The sequence below is a fragment of the Mesocricetus auratus genome, unplaced genomic scaffold, assembly GCF_017639785.1.
Source record: "Mesocricetus auratus isolate SY011 unplaced genomic scaffold, BCM_Maur_2.0 Super-Scaffold_100011, whole genome shotgun sequence".
Classification (NCBI taxonomy): Eukaryota; Metazoa; Chordata; class Mammalia; order Rodentia; family Cricetidae; genus Mesocricetus; species Mesocricetus auratus.
The window spans coordinates 81,501,674-81,516,188 of record NW_024429195.1 but is presented as its reverse complement, the minus strand read 5'-3'; the positions used below and the strand labels follow the sequence as shown (position 1 = coordinate 81,516,188).

The following is a 14,515-nucleotide window of genomic DNA, read 5'->3' as shown; positions in this document are numbered from 1 at the left end:
AGGGATCTGTCTGGCTTACAGTGCTAGAAAATCGTGCCATCAGAAACCTGGGGACATGCAAGAGCCCAAGCAGCTGAGTGTCGTTCATGGAAGTTTGATGATGAGAGTGTCTGGTTGTCTCTCACTGTGTGATTCTTGGGAAGAATTAGTTCCTAGGTGGCTACTTTAGAAACTAGTACTGTCATTGATTGGTAGCTTTTAGAACATGCTCAGTGGAGTTTGTTGATGAACCAGGTTTTTGTTTTTGTTTTCTTAAGACAATTTTTCTTTTCTTTTTTTTTTTTTTTTTTTTTTTTTTTTGGTTTTTATGAGACAGGGTTTCTCTGTATTGTTTTGGAGGCTATCGGTCCAGTTAAGACGTTTTTTCTGTGTAGTTCTGGCTATCCTGGAACTCACCCTGTAGACCAGGCTGGCCTTGAACTTGCAGAGATCCACCTGCTGCTGACTCCCAAATTCTGGGAGTAAAGGTGTATGCCACCACTGCCCAGCTGGAAAGAGGAACTTAAAGCAGTCCTTAAACACTCATTACAGTGGCTGGAAATGAGCCAGTTCTCTCCATCAGCAGCAGGTAGACCTGCACACCCCAGTGACACGTGTGTGTATACCCCTGTGACACGTGTGTGAGCCTCCAGCAGCAGGTAGACCTGCACACCCCTGTGACATGTGTGTGTGTGTACACCCCTGTGACACGTGTGTGAGCCTTCACCAGCAGGTAGACCTGCATACCCCAGTGACACATGTGTGTGTACACCCCTGTGACACGTGTGTGTACACTCCTGTGACACGTGTGTGAGCTTTCTCAAGATCCAAGCTGCCAATGTCAGGGTTTCACACCTGCCAGCTTCTCAGAGCCACCCCAGTGCCTACCTTGCCTCTCCATAATGCTGCTTAGGTTAATTAGTGCCTCTTCCCTTTACCCACTAAACCAGCCTCTGCTTTCCTCCTCATCTGTCTCCAAATGCTTCAGGCCCTTGCTAAGCCAAGGGTCCATTTTCTCAGTTTCAGACTTCTTAGTTATTTCCACCTCTTCCTTTATGCCCTCCCCATACTACTAAGAAAAAGCTTTCGGCTTTCCCCTTCCATCAAAGAATTCCTAATTCTGTTGTTCTCTCTGGAGTACTGCTTTGAGACAGTGCCTGCCTGTGTGGTCCAGGCTGGGTCCTGACTCGGCCTCCAGAGCACAGGAAGCATGAACCACCATGTGTGGCTGTGCCCGTGTCTTTCTCTAGCTGCTGTCATCCCGCTTCTGTGTTTTTGACACTGTATTGCAGAGCCCTCCTGACCATGCTTCTCATGGCTGTGCTGAGTCTACGTGGACCTCTCACTTCGGCATGTTCTGAATTGACTCACACTGGCTGCGATCAGAGGCCTTTCTTTCTGTAACTCAGCATTGCCTCTGAGAGTCTCTCACGTGTGTAGCTGTTACTCACCGATTTTACTGCTGTATGAAGTCCTTGTGTGAATATTGCACAACACGTTTACTCTATTTAATTTTTAATTTTATGTGTATGAGTATTTGTAGGTGGAATTTTATGTCCCTCCAGCCAGCTCCCAAATAACCATACAGAGACTTATTATTAATTATAAATGCTCAGCCATTACTAACTAGCTCTTGCAAGGTAAACTAGCCCATATTTCTTTCTTTTCTTTCTTTTTTTCTTTCGGTTTTACGAGACAGGGTTGTCAGCCAGCCTTGAACCCACAGAGATCCGCCTGCCTCTGCCTCCCGAGTGCTGGGATTAAAGGCGTGCGCCACCACCACCCGACTTAGCCCATATTTCTTATCTACATTATTCCACCCGGATCACTGCCTTTCTTTAACATGATGTGTTCATCTTCCTTCTCCCCTCATCTCCTGGTGACTCCGCCCTTCTTCATCCCAGTGCTCTTCCCCTGTCCACAGGTCCTGCCTAACCTCTTCTTCCCTATCTATTGGCCGTTTAGCTGTTTATTAAACCAATGAGAGCAGCATCTTCACAGTGCACAAAAAGATCATTCCACACCTTCATGCGTGTGTTCCATTTATGTGATGCCCTCCAGGGCTAGAAGAGGACATCAGATACCCATGAATAGAGTTACAGCTGTTGCAACTGCCATGTGGGGGCTGCGACTTGAACCCAGGTCCTCTGGAAGAGCAGCCAGTGCTCTTAACTGCTGGGCAGTCTCCAGCCCTGACTCACTGTTCTTTCACTGAGCGGTAAGCTCATGACTGTTGAATCTGCGGTGTGTTATTGTGGGTCGTTTTTTGAACAGAAAGCTTTATGTACTTTTGTGTCATGAACTCCGCAGGAACTTTTTAATATTATGGGTTACTTTTCAAAATAAGGTTTTAGTTTTGTTTTGTTTTCTCTTGATGCCAGGGATTTGAACTCTAGACCTCAAGTGCAGTAAGACATGCTATCCCATTGAGCTATGCCCTCAGCCTCCCAAGTCAAGGTTTTAAATGCACACAGGGAATTGTAGTCATATGAAAGAAAATGGCATTTTCTTTCTCCAGAATACATGCATATTTTAGAAGCATTTTGTATTGTCTAACAGTCATGTTTTTCAGAATAAACATAATACAAATAAGAAGAAAAAAGGAGGCAGAGGCGGGTGGATCTCTGTGAGTTTGGAGCCAGCCTGGTCTACAGAGTGAGTTCCAGGACAACCATAGCTACACAGAGAAACCCTGCCTCGAAAAACAAAACAACAAAAAGAAATTAATATAAAGATTTTGTTGTTCTTTTGAGACATGGTTTCTTGGGCCAAGGTGACTTGTGTAGCCGATAATGACTTTGAACTCCTGGTCTTCCTGCTTGCACCTCGAAAGTGTGGGGATTGGGGATCATAGGCATATACCTATACCTGGCCTAAAGACTGTTATACTCAGGACATCCTTCCCTCCCTTGTTGAAACTAAACCAACAGTCAAGAGTGAAATAGCATTTCCTAGGTTATTTTACTTAGAAGATGTCTGTGTAGTCTTTGAATAAAGGCCAGGTGTATTTAAAATGTTAAATGTGTGGGCACCTGGGTTGCACCTATGACCGACTGTGGCTGTGCCCAGGGAAGCAGCCTGCTCAAGGCTGGCTAGGGACCTTCACCGTAGGGACCTGCAGCCTCAGCGCCTGTGTCCCTCTCCCTGGGAAGCCTCTGAGTTTTCTTGTCAGCTCAGTGATGCACTTAAAGAGACATTGCTTTCCAAAATTTGCTGATCATTTGAAATCGTTCTCAAATGATTGAGTTGTTTGCAATGTTGCTAAAAAGTCAGGCCTCACATCCCTCATTTGGGAAAGGGGGTGCCCCTCACTTGGGAGGGGGTGTCCCTCGTTTGGGTGAGGGTGTTCAGTCTTGAGTCTGGTTGTGTGCTGTGGTAACCACAGGAAGAACCCTTTCTTTTCCTAGCTGCCCTCAGTCTCTGTTCAGCAGAGCCGGGGTGGAAAGGGAGAACAGTGTAGCCTCCGGTGTTTCACAGCCTCCGTTGGACTCAATCGCTGTCTGACCAGACAAGTCCCTCGAACCCTTCTCCATTCCAGTTTCCCATCTGGAGAAACTGTCTCTGAGATAAACCCCACCATAGTCCTCAGCAAAGGACATCAAATGTTAGCACCGCTGACCCCCCAAACCCCACAAAAACAACTCAGATGAGAATGACATTTTACCTGAATATCAGTAGGCCGGATCCCTGCTGAATGATAATCCTGGATTATTCCCAGACATTAAATACTGGATTTCGGGGCTGGAGAGATGGCTCAGTGGTTAAGAGCAGTGATTGCTCTTTCAGAGGACCCCAGGTCAATTCTCAGCACCCACATGACAGCTAGCAACTGTCTATAACTCTAAGATCTGACACTCTCACAGAGACATGTAGACAAAACACCAATGTATATAAAAATAAGAATAAATAAATTATTTTTTAAAATTCTAGATTTCATAGGTGGTGTCCAGCCTGGAGGCTGAACTAGGAAGAGGCTGTTTTACAGGGCATGAATTCAAACTTTGCAAAGCTCAGTTAGGAAGAGCTGTCCTCATTTCTCTTTCTGAGGTCTATCTGTGTCATATGCTAATCATCTTTCTTCACACAGTGCCCAAGGCCGCTGGCAGTCACAGAGTTAAAGAAATGCTAATAATGCGAGTGTGGATCTGAGCTCAAAGGAGGGGCCGCCCTAGAGAGTCACCCGCGTCCAAAGCAAATATATATTCTTGTGCTTACGTATTTATTTAAATTCCAGACAGTTCGTTTCTAACTTGCATAATTAACCAGGGCTACAAAGTTGCCTTTTCAGAAGGCATATTTACCCAGAGAAGTTATGCATATTTCATCGAGAGCAGGCAATGTTAAACTCAGTGCACTCTTGTTTTGGAATCTGATGTGGAAAGCATTTGTTCCTTGAAATCAATGATTTAATTTTCATGGAAAACCATGTTGCAATAAGAAGGCTCCGTACCATGATTTTCATAATTTACACCCAGAGATCTAAGAAAACACTAATATATTTTGATAACCTTACAAATGAAGTTTTAAAATTGTAAACCTGTTTGAACGGTAAGTCATTATAACATCTTTAAAAATAAATCACGTAAGAGGGTGATTCTGTGGCCCTGTTGTCGAGAGTGGATGGCATGAGAACATGGAGGAGAAATACGGAGGACGTGGAGAGAGGCTGCTGTGTGTGACATGTATGACAGCAGCTCCTTCCTCTGTAGTTTGCGCTGGGACACACGGGAAAGGCAAGTCTGTCCATTTTAAAGAGAGGCCCGGGTGAAATGTCACAGCCCTCACTGGCGTGGTCCTGAGCTGTTGGTGCTGACAGTGGTTATGGACCACTTGCTAGGACCAGGCAGCGGTGTAGCCCCACACAGCAGCTCATTCCGGGCCCCACGAGGTAGGTGACAACGGCTCACTTTAGAGGCGAGGGCAAGGAAGACTTGGAGTTTTCATCTGTGAGCAGCAGCAGCTCTCCATTGAGGGGCCTCTTCACCTCAGGGCCTGCTGCTCCAGGGTTCTGCAGACACGCAGACTTCTGCCCCAGGTGCCTCTTAGGAAAGGCTCTTGCAGCCCTGTGAATGGGTTCCCACCCTCTCAGCTGCAGGGACTTGTAAGAAATAGGTAACCACACATATGTATGGGAAGCAAGTGTTTCAAAGCGATAAATAAAAACTCGGGTAAGTGCCACACCGCTTCCTGTCCCATGCCGTTCCTCCTAGTGCTCTTCAGAACCATAGCTCGTCATTGTCCTTGTCATTGTCCTTGCCGTGCCTGTCCTAACGTATCAATACTGTTATTTTTAATACCTGGAAGCTGTGTTAAAGTGTTAACACTGTTCAGAGTTTTCTGTTGCTGTTTTTATTCAACCTGATGCTCATGAGACAGTGCTGTCTAGTCCTGTTCTATCTGATTCTCTCTTGTATGGCCTGAGACTTAGTGGCCATTCTCATCCAGGTCACGTTCAACGCTGGGTGCTCTGCTGGGGGTTCTTGCTCACCTGTCCGGACACTCCTTAGTAAATTCTCTGGCCTTCCACACGTATCCCTAGGTTTTGCTCTTGATCTTTGGGAACACCTGGGGACCTGAGATCCTAAGAGCCTGTTCCTTAACAGTGAAGAGTTTGTCCTTCTGTCCTGGTGGTTCAGGGAAGAAGAAAAGAAACCTTGTTTCTGCGGGGAATCCGCATATCATGCATACAGATTGTCCTCCAGCAGAGTGAGCCAGTTGGGGCCTGGGCCTGGGGAGGATTCTGAGAAAGGTAACGCTGAAAACAGCTTGGCCTTCACGACTGTGAATCTGAGTCTTACTCAGCCTGTGAGCTGTTTGTATCTTACCAGGAAAAAACAAACCTTTAAACACAAAACAGTCCTTATCACTCTCAATTTTTTGTTTAGTTTTTGAGAGAGGGTTTCTCTGTGTAATAGCTTTCACTGTCCTAGAACTTGCTCTGTAGACCAGGCTGGCTTTGAACTCACAGAGGCCCGCCTGCCTCTGCGAGTCCTCTTTAGGGGCCTCCCTGATCACCTTGGCTTTCATATCTTGGTTTCTCCTGTTCACTGGGCATCTTCCATGGCCATCTTTTCCCTTGTGTTTTTAACAAAGATTAGTTTTCTTCCGGATACAGATATTTTACACTCAGTCAGTAGTGTGTGGCCTGGGCATCCATGAGTGTGTCAGCAGTAGCCCTGGTTTCCCAGCACTAACTTTTGAGCTGGTGATCTTGGGCAGTTCTTACTCTCTGTCTGCTTTAGTTTTCTCCCTTGCCAAAGAAGGATAGCATCCCATACTGTGCTATCGAAATGGTCTGAGAATTAAATCAGTTCGTGTGTGGTGGACCTCTTGGAATGCCACATGGTCCCATTACAGGCCACTTAAAAGACAATGCTTGCTATTACGTGATTTACATTTGATTTTTTCCCATGAGATGATCGTGAGATGGAATACACAAATTAAAACACTGCATTCCATTTCATGCTCGTCTCATGGGAAAAACCAAAGTGACCAGTGCCCCTGTTGTTAGTGTGCTGTCCCTTGCATCTCTTTGCAAACTTGTTGGATTATTTTTCTTATGAACTGCAGGAATTCTCAGCAGTCTCTCAAAATATCTTGAACATTAATTCTTTGTCAACTAAATGAGAGGCAGGGATGTTTTATAAGCCTGGGGCAAGATTTTAATATATTGAACTACAGAAGTATTCACTGCAACTTAGCAAGTTATTCATTTAATACATATTTTATTTATGACTTCACTGCCAAATCAAGATCAGGATGATACTCTGTTATATTTCCTTATAAAGTTTTTCTTTTTATTCATTTTACCTACAGATTCTGTTGAAGTATAGCAGAAGAAAATAGAGGTATCTATTTTCTTTCCTTTTATTTTGTTTGTTTGTTTGTTTTGTTGTTGTTGTTTTGTTTTTCGAGACAGGGAAGGTTTCTCTGTATTGTTTTGGAGGCTGTCCTGGAACTCGCTCTGTAGACCAGGCTGGCCTCGAACTCGCAGAGATCTGCTTGCCACTGCCTCCCGAGTGCTGGGATTAAAGGCGTGCGCCACCACTGCCTGGCTTTCTCTCCTGTTTCTGAGAGAGGTAGCACTTGAGACAGGGTCCTTCTGTATAGCCGGGCACTCATGGTTCTCTTGCCTCAGCCTACCACACGCCAGGCCTGGCTGTTTCCTTTTTTCTACCACACGCCAGGCTTGGCTGTTTCCTTTTTTCTACCACACGCCAGGCCTGGCTGTTTCCTTTTTTCTACCACACGCCAGGCTTGGCTGTTTCCTTTTTTCTACCACACGCCAGGCTTGGCTGTTTCCTTTTTTCTACCACACGCCAGGCTGGCTGTTTCCTTTTTCTGTCACATTCTTCCGGATAGGTCCACACCCTTTTCTGTCGATTGCCAGACGTTGAGTACCTGAGACTCTGTGCTCGCAGCTTCCTTGTGACAACTGTGTGGCTGTTTCTACCTCTCTGCCACAGTTTTTCCAAGGGAATCTAGGAGTGATGAAATGTAAGGACTGGAAAGCAGGCTAAACAGGAGATAAGTCAGGGAATGAGTGAAGTTGTGTCTCAGTGCAACTTTATTCACAGAAGTAGGTGACAGGGTGACCTATCTTAGGAGCTGTCACTGCCAATGCTTGCTTTAGACCAGGGCGTCATGAACCTTTTCTATTTGTGACGGTTTTTCTCCTAAGAAAATTTTATGTGATGTTGATCAGTCAGCAGAAGTCTTTCCACTGTTTCCTAGATTTTTTTAAATTTTCACTTTAATTTCTTCAGTCATCCAATGTCATCTAGAAGACGTTGCTCACTCTGTGTGTGTGTGTATGCTCTTGTGTATGTATGCTCTGACCTCACTTATTGATTTGTAACTGTATTCTATTGTTGTCTGAGAGAATATACAACATTGTTTCAACTTTTAAAATTCGCTGGGACTTGATTTTGGTCTGCTCGGCAGTGTCTTGGGAGACATATGTGCTGACGGCAGAACCTGCTGTGTGCCGCTGTGGCGAGGCACAGGCTATGCGTGTGGCTCAGAACCTGCTGTGTGCTGCTGTGGCGAGGCACAGGCTATGCGTGTGGCTCAGAACCTGCTGTGTGCTGCTGTGGCGAGGCACAGGCTATGCGTGTGGCTCAGCATTTGCTCTCCTGTTCAACCCCAGCGTTTCTGTGCCCGTTGAAGAAAGTGCGGTGTTAGTGTCCCCATTGTTACTGGGTTAGAGTCTCTCCCTGTATTATAAATATTATATATTAACATAATCATATAAATATTGTATTATAAACATAAGGGGGGTCACATGGACGGTGTGTGTATTTGCAGTTTCCGTGTATTTGTGTTGAATCAGTCCTTTCCTGATGACATTCTTTGTCTCATTGGTTATATCCTTCAAGGGCTGCAGTGTCTGGTGGGGATAGCTACTCCTGTCCCATATTGGCTCCCATTTGTGTGTCTTTTGTGGTTTCCAACCTCCTGTGAGTTTTCTTGTAAGCAGCATATAGTGGGGTCTTGCTTTATTTTTAACCATTTAGTCAATCTGTTTATTTTCATTGAACTTAGTACGTTAAATGAAAGGCTATTGTTAACAATTATGAACCCTTTTTACTGTTTCACTAATTGTGTGCTGCTCACTTTCCATGACTTTTTCTTTATGATTTACTAATTTTCTGTTATGCTGAGGTTAAATTTATCTTCCAGGGAATTTTTTAATGTGCATTTCATGAAACATTCTTAAGTATTTCTTGCATGACTGAACTAGGAGTACTGTGGTTCCTCAGATTCTACTTCTCTGACTTCATTTCTTCAGATTTTGGAAGGATAATTGTGCTGGGTATAGCATTCTTGCTTGGCAGGGCATCTTTTTTCTTTTATTATTTTGGCTGTATTATCTCATCCTCCATTGTCTCTCATCTCATTTGGCCTGTAAACATTCTTCTAATGCCTTTGCTGCAAACATCTGCTCTCAGTCTCATGGACCTTTGCTTATAATGTGACTGACCATTCTTGGTGATGAATCTGTTTTGGTTGACTCGAGTTAGACACTTTTGAGCATCCTGAGTCTGTATACCTGCATCCCTTGAAAAACTGGGGGCAGTTTCAGTTATTACTTTGTGAAGTGGGTTATTATTACTGTCACTACTGTGCGTGTGTCTGTTTGATGGGAGGGGTGCACACATGTTACAGTGTGTGTGAAGTCAGAGAACAGCTTTGTAGCATTGGTTCTCCTCCAGTCTTAGCCAGGGTTCCAAGGGTTGGACTCAGTGGTCAGACTTGCAGTGACACACACTGTCCCCACTGAGCCTTCTCACCAGCCTGCAAAATTGGATTTAATACTTTCCCCTTGTTTACTTTCCAGAATTACCATGATGCAAGTGTTTGTTTGCTAAGAGTCTCCCAAATGCCTTAAATGTACTCTGTCTGTCTGTCTTTCTAACTTGTTAGTTCTAAAAGTCCTACTTGTATTGGTTTGTTGTAGAAGCATTCTCTTTTGTTTTTCATTTCATTGATTGAGGTTTTCAGTTCTAAGAGGGTCCAGCTGGGATTTTTTGTTTGTTTGTTTTTTCTTTTCTGAATTTTCATTCTGAATTGTTTTTCTCATTTCTTTATATTGTTGATCTCTAGCCTCTTGCATCTTGAACTAGGTTTTGTTAGGAATGCTATTTTGAGTTCTTTTTAGCACCTCAGAGGTTTCCTTCAATCTGAGATCATTTCTAGAGAACCGTGTTCTCCTTTGCAGGTTTCATGTTTCCTCCTTGTACCCTGGTTGGTGTCTGTGCAGCTGGTGTGTCCATCTCTCTTCTGATCTTGTGAAGGACCTTTTGTAGCAAAGAATATTTGTGTTTAGATGGGACAGAGGATGCCAGTTAGCTTGGGTGCTCGAGATTAGTCACAGAGACCCCACCAGCATGGTCTTGGTGCGTTTCTGCCTCTAACTGATGCCAGCATGAGTGTGAATGCCTTTGCAGTCTAGACCGCAGCCTTAAGAAAGTTGTGTCACCTTGGAGTGGAGGTCAATGTCCAGAGGTGTCTTCAGGCTCCAGAGTCTGGCTGCAATGACACTGTGACGGCAGCTGCGGCTTCAGTCTTGGTGACAGTGGAATGTGGAGAGTACTGTCTTTGGATCTTCAGGGCAAGTACAGGGAAGACCATGGGGTGACACCAGTAGACACAGGATCTCCACAGAGGAGATCTCCAGGACTCCCAGGTTTCTGTGGGCCATGGCCGTCATGATTCTGGAGACACAGGATGGGCTGGGCCAGATGAGTACAGGTGGTGCTGGGGCCTGGCTTTGAAGGATTTGGAACACAAGGGAGATTGTTCATGGGTCCTGCTGCATGGCTGTTGGTGCTGGTTTTGGTGGCAGGAAAAGAGTCTTTTCCTAATTCCTTTGGGGCCAACCTTTGGGGCCATAGACCAGGCCTTGAACTCACTCCATGACCTATTAACTCGTAGAAATCCTTCCTTGTCTCTCAAGTGTTGAAATTACAAGCCAAATTCCAAATCTTACAGCACGTAAGCTCAAGATTCTAACATTCTCTGCTTCTGACACACCCAAAACAGAGTGTGGCCTAGCTTTGTGACTGCCGGGCAAGCTTAGCCAGGGAAGTCATAAGGAGGCGTCAGCCTCATGCAGGGGTGGCAGGGCCCATAGCTTGTCTCTGGCGGAAGTCCAGGGCATCTGGTTTCACCCCTAGGATCTTGTCTTTGGTACCTGTCTCGCAGATTTGGACAAGCCTCCCTCCTTCCTGGTAACAGGGGTCAGAGTTAGAATGGCAGCACTTGGCCATCTATAAGCCAAGGCAGAGGTTGGTACTGTGTGTGTTTTCCAGAGAAGAACTCCCCTCGCCACAGCTGGATGAAGACAAGGTGGGATGCTGTCGGCCTGTCGTTACGGAAAGATTACATCCTGCTAACTGGCTGCCTCTTGTCAGGCATGGTTCTTGACCTAGACATCAGCTCTTCCTTCCAGAAACAAGCAGTTCGGGCTTGTGGCCATGGTGGGCTGGGGAGTCATCTCTGGCATTCTCTTGCAGGTGTTCACCTTGCTGTGGATTGCTGACTGGATGGTCCATCGCTTCTGGAGGAAAGGGAAGGACCCAGACAGCTTCTCCATCCCGTACCTGACGGCACTGGGTGACTTGCTTGGGACCGCTCTGCTGGCCTTAAGTTTCCATTTTCTTTGGCTTATTGGAGATCGTGATGGAGATGTTGGGGACTAATGGACCCTAGGAGCTGTTGTGGGGTCACCCAGGAGGAGAACGCAAGGCAGCTACTGCTGTCCTTCCCCAAAGCTCTTCATCTGTCGTGTGACTTGTGACTTGTGCCAGGGTAGTCTGCGGTTCACCCTGACTCCATAAATGGCCTTAACGTACTTTTTAAGGAATTTGTGTTGAAATCACAATGAAGGGTATTTGTGCTGCTTTTTGTAGAATAAATAATTTGACGCAGACATAGATACAAGCTCACACTCTAAAATTAGTTAGGAAAGAATCTAGGATGTTTACAGTGAATAATTTTGAAACCACAGACCTAGCAGAAATATACTTTATTATTAGGTTATAATGAAGGGTGGCGGCAAGGAGCTTTAATCTTGCTGCCATGTCTCACTGCAAAGGGAGCCGTGACGTGAAAGGCACCAGCTTCCTTCCGAGTATTAATTGCGCCCTCTCCCATGGGCGCTAAGGTTGCCAACTGCTTATTCCTAAACTGACTCAATTGACTCTGCTGAACACAACACACTTGTCTGAAACTTCCCTGTGCCAATGTTCGTTTAATTTCAGTTCTCAACAGGTGACCCTTTAAGTAGTTTTTGTCGTCGTCAGAGAAGGGGTTCACCATGTTGCCTAGCAGGCCTTCAGCTTGCAGCCCCTTGCCTTGGTTCCTTCCTCCTGACTCTAAGAGCACTGGGCCATTTTGCTCATTCGTGTTGAAAAATGTAGATCTGATTTAAAGAACAGTCATTGAAGCAGAAGATGGTTGACAGACAGACAGGCAGACAGACAGGCAGACAGACAGACATAGTGATTTCTTTGAAATAAGTACCATTTAATATAACACCTGAGATTTGGGAGGAGCAGGTGGCCCTGTTGCTCTGTAAGGCACCCTGCCTGTCAGTTGTCCCTCCAAAGGAGAAGTTGTGGCTTACCTCCGTAAGCATCTCATCGCAGGCTTCATCTACAGGGACCATCTCATATTCTTAGCTGTATTTCTCAAATGTTTTTCTGAAACTCTGGCCAGTATCCTACGCACAGACTAGCACCTGGCTGTTCACTAGGAAGCACTTTTTAGATCACTTAGCGCTTAGGAAAACTTGAGTGCAATCTTTGAAGACCATTAAATATTTAATAATTTAAACTGCTGAGGGAATAAAATGCTCATGGCGTTGATTGTCATCGTGTTTGTGTTGTGTAACTAACTAGCAGGTAGTTTGTAAATATACTGAGGAAATATTCTTATTAAAGTCTTTATGGAGGCCGTGGTTTAAAGTTATATATTTTTGCTTATTTTTACACTTCATTCAATTCTTCTGCCTTATAATCAAGCTTTGAAGGCATAGTGCAAACAAATTATGGGATCTCCCCTTTAAAGCGGTACAATGTCACAGAGTGACTGTTCTGACAAAATAAGCATAAAGTTTACGCTGATGAATATTTAGTCGCAAAGATTATTTTATGTTTAAAAAATTAATAATACCTTTCATTTTACTATAAAGTGCTGTGAATTTGGGTTTTGCATCTGGGCTCTATGTTCTTCTGTTTCCTGTTGAGACAGACTTGCTTTATATCCCAGACTAGGCTTAAACTTGAGATCCACCTGCCTTAGCCTTGGGTTTCATTCTCTTTAACCCTGAAAAATGCAGAGGAAGCCCCAGTGTTAGCACTGGCCAGTGTTAGTGTCAGACTCTGTGCTATGAATTCCAACGCACACTCGAATACCGATGGCATTGTCTTGCCGTGGTTGAATGGAGACTACTGCTGTATTTTACAGCTGGAGACAAGGGATGAGAGGAGTGACATTTTTAAGATTGCACGGCTGCAAAGTGGCCAGACTGTTCTAGACCAGTGTTCTTTGTTATGTCCCTCTGCACAAAGAGTATCCACTTAGTCAGTCACCCGAGAGGAAGTCCAGTGCGGTGGGCTAGACTTCCAGATTGCTCAGGTGTCTTGGTGGTCAGCACAGACAACTCTGAGCGGCTCCTAAGGGCAGAGAGACTGGAAATGAAATAATGAATATTTTACCTTATAAAATAGTTTCCGTTTTAGATGAAGACTTCAGACTAAAGAGCAGTGCCGCATTTCTTTTCTTTTGTTGATGTTGTTTTTTTGTTTCTCGAGACAGGTTTCTCTTTGTAGTGCTGGCTGTCCTGGAATTCATTTTGTATCCCAGGCTGTCCTCAAACGCAGAGATCCTCCTGCCTGTGCGCCCCCTGCCCCTCCCCCAGCCCCCAGCACTGGAATTAAAGGCGTGTGCCACCACTGCCTGGTGACACCTCATTTCTTACCATCTCCAGGCACCAACCATCCTCCTAGACCACAGGAGGGTATCGGGCGGTTGATGCTCAGCCTTTGTCAGAGCAGCAAAATATCTCAGACACATGTAATAGTCAAAAACAGACTCTGCCTCCAAAACAATACAGAGAAACCCTGTCTCGAAAAAAAAAAAACAAAATAAAACAAAAAAAAAAAAAACAGACTCTGCCTAAATGCACTGTAAAGGGATATACATTTTTTTAAGAACAACTGTAGAACTTTGAAAGTCTTCATCTAAGTATGTAAGTTTTATTTACCCATAAATTTTATTATCGGTCTTAGGTAAACTAACAGTATTTTTATACCACTTAAGCCCCTACTTTCCAAAAACACTTTTTCCACTAATTTACCAGGCACATTATACACACAGCTAAATAAATCATATGTTTTTATTCTTGACCATCCACCTTCTTTTGAAGCTAATAAAATAGAAACACATGGTGGTGTATCTTGTGGAGACATCAGAAAACCTCACACCATAAGCTGTCCACAGTGTAGCCAGATGAGTCTTTTAAAAGTGTCCCAGTGCTGGGGCGGGCCTTCCTTCCCTATGTTGAAGGTATAGTTTACCCACTGAAGGTGGGCTCTGGGCACCTTAAAATTGTGTAGACCCAAGTCAAAATAAATAAAATGTGAGAAGCATTTCCTTGTGCTGTCGTGGGTTATTTTTAATTCCCCTGTCAGCTACAGACTGTGGAACGTGTCTGGAAATCCCCCAGAAGGGTCCCGGCGGTCTGCCCCTCCCTGTGTTTATGGAGAACACTCACCGGGTTTGGGGACAACCACACCTCCAGCCCACTGCTCCACCGTGCTCTTCCTGTGGAGTGCTCCTGCCTTCCCCCCTTCGTCATCCCACACAGAGCCCTGGATTCGTCAGTCCCTGCTAGACTGGGCCTGGCTCTGACTGAACAGACCTCAAGGTGTCTGTCTGTCCGTCTCTGTCTCTGTCTGTCTCTCTGTCTGTCTCTCTGTCTCTCTCTCTCTCTCTCTCTCTCTCTCTCTGCCTGGGTGGTATGGGGATA

The 14,515-nt window shown here is 45.0% G+C and overlaps 1 protein-coding gene across 3 annotated transcripts in view; it reads left to right on the top strand.

Moving 5' to 3' along the window:
• Slc41a2 (solute carrier family 41 member 2) overlaps positions 1-14,135 on the top strand; it is a 108,470-nt gene extending 94,335 nt beyond the window's left edge. For all 3 annotated transcript variants that reach the window (XM_040755164.1, XM_040755165.1, XM_040755163.1), the window contains exon 11: positions 10,998-14,135. In XM_040755164.1, the coding sequence (XP_040611098.1) occupies positions 10,998-11,183 (186 nt within the window). In that variant the 3' untranslated portion in view covers positions 11,184-14,135. The remainder of the gene's footprint in view (positions 1-10,997) is intronic.
• The last annotated feature ends 380 nt before the right edge of the window (positions 14,136-14,515 follow it).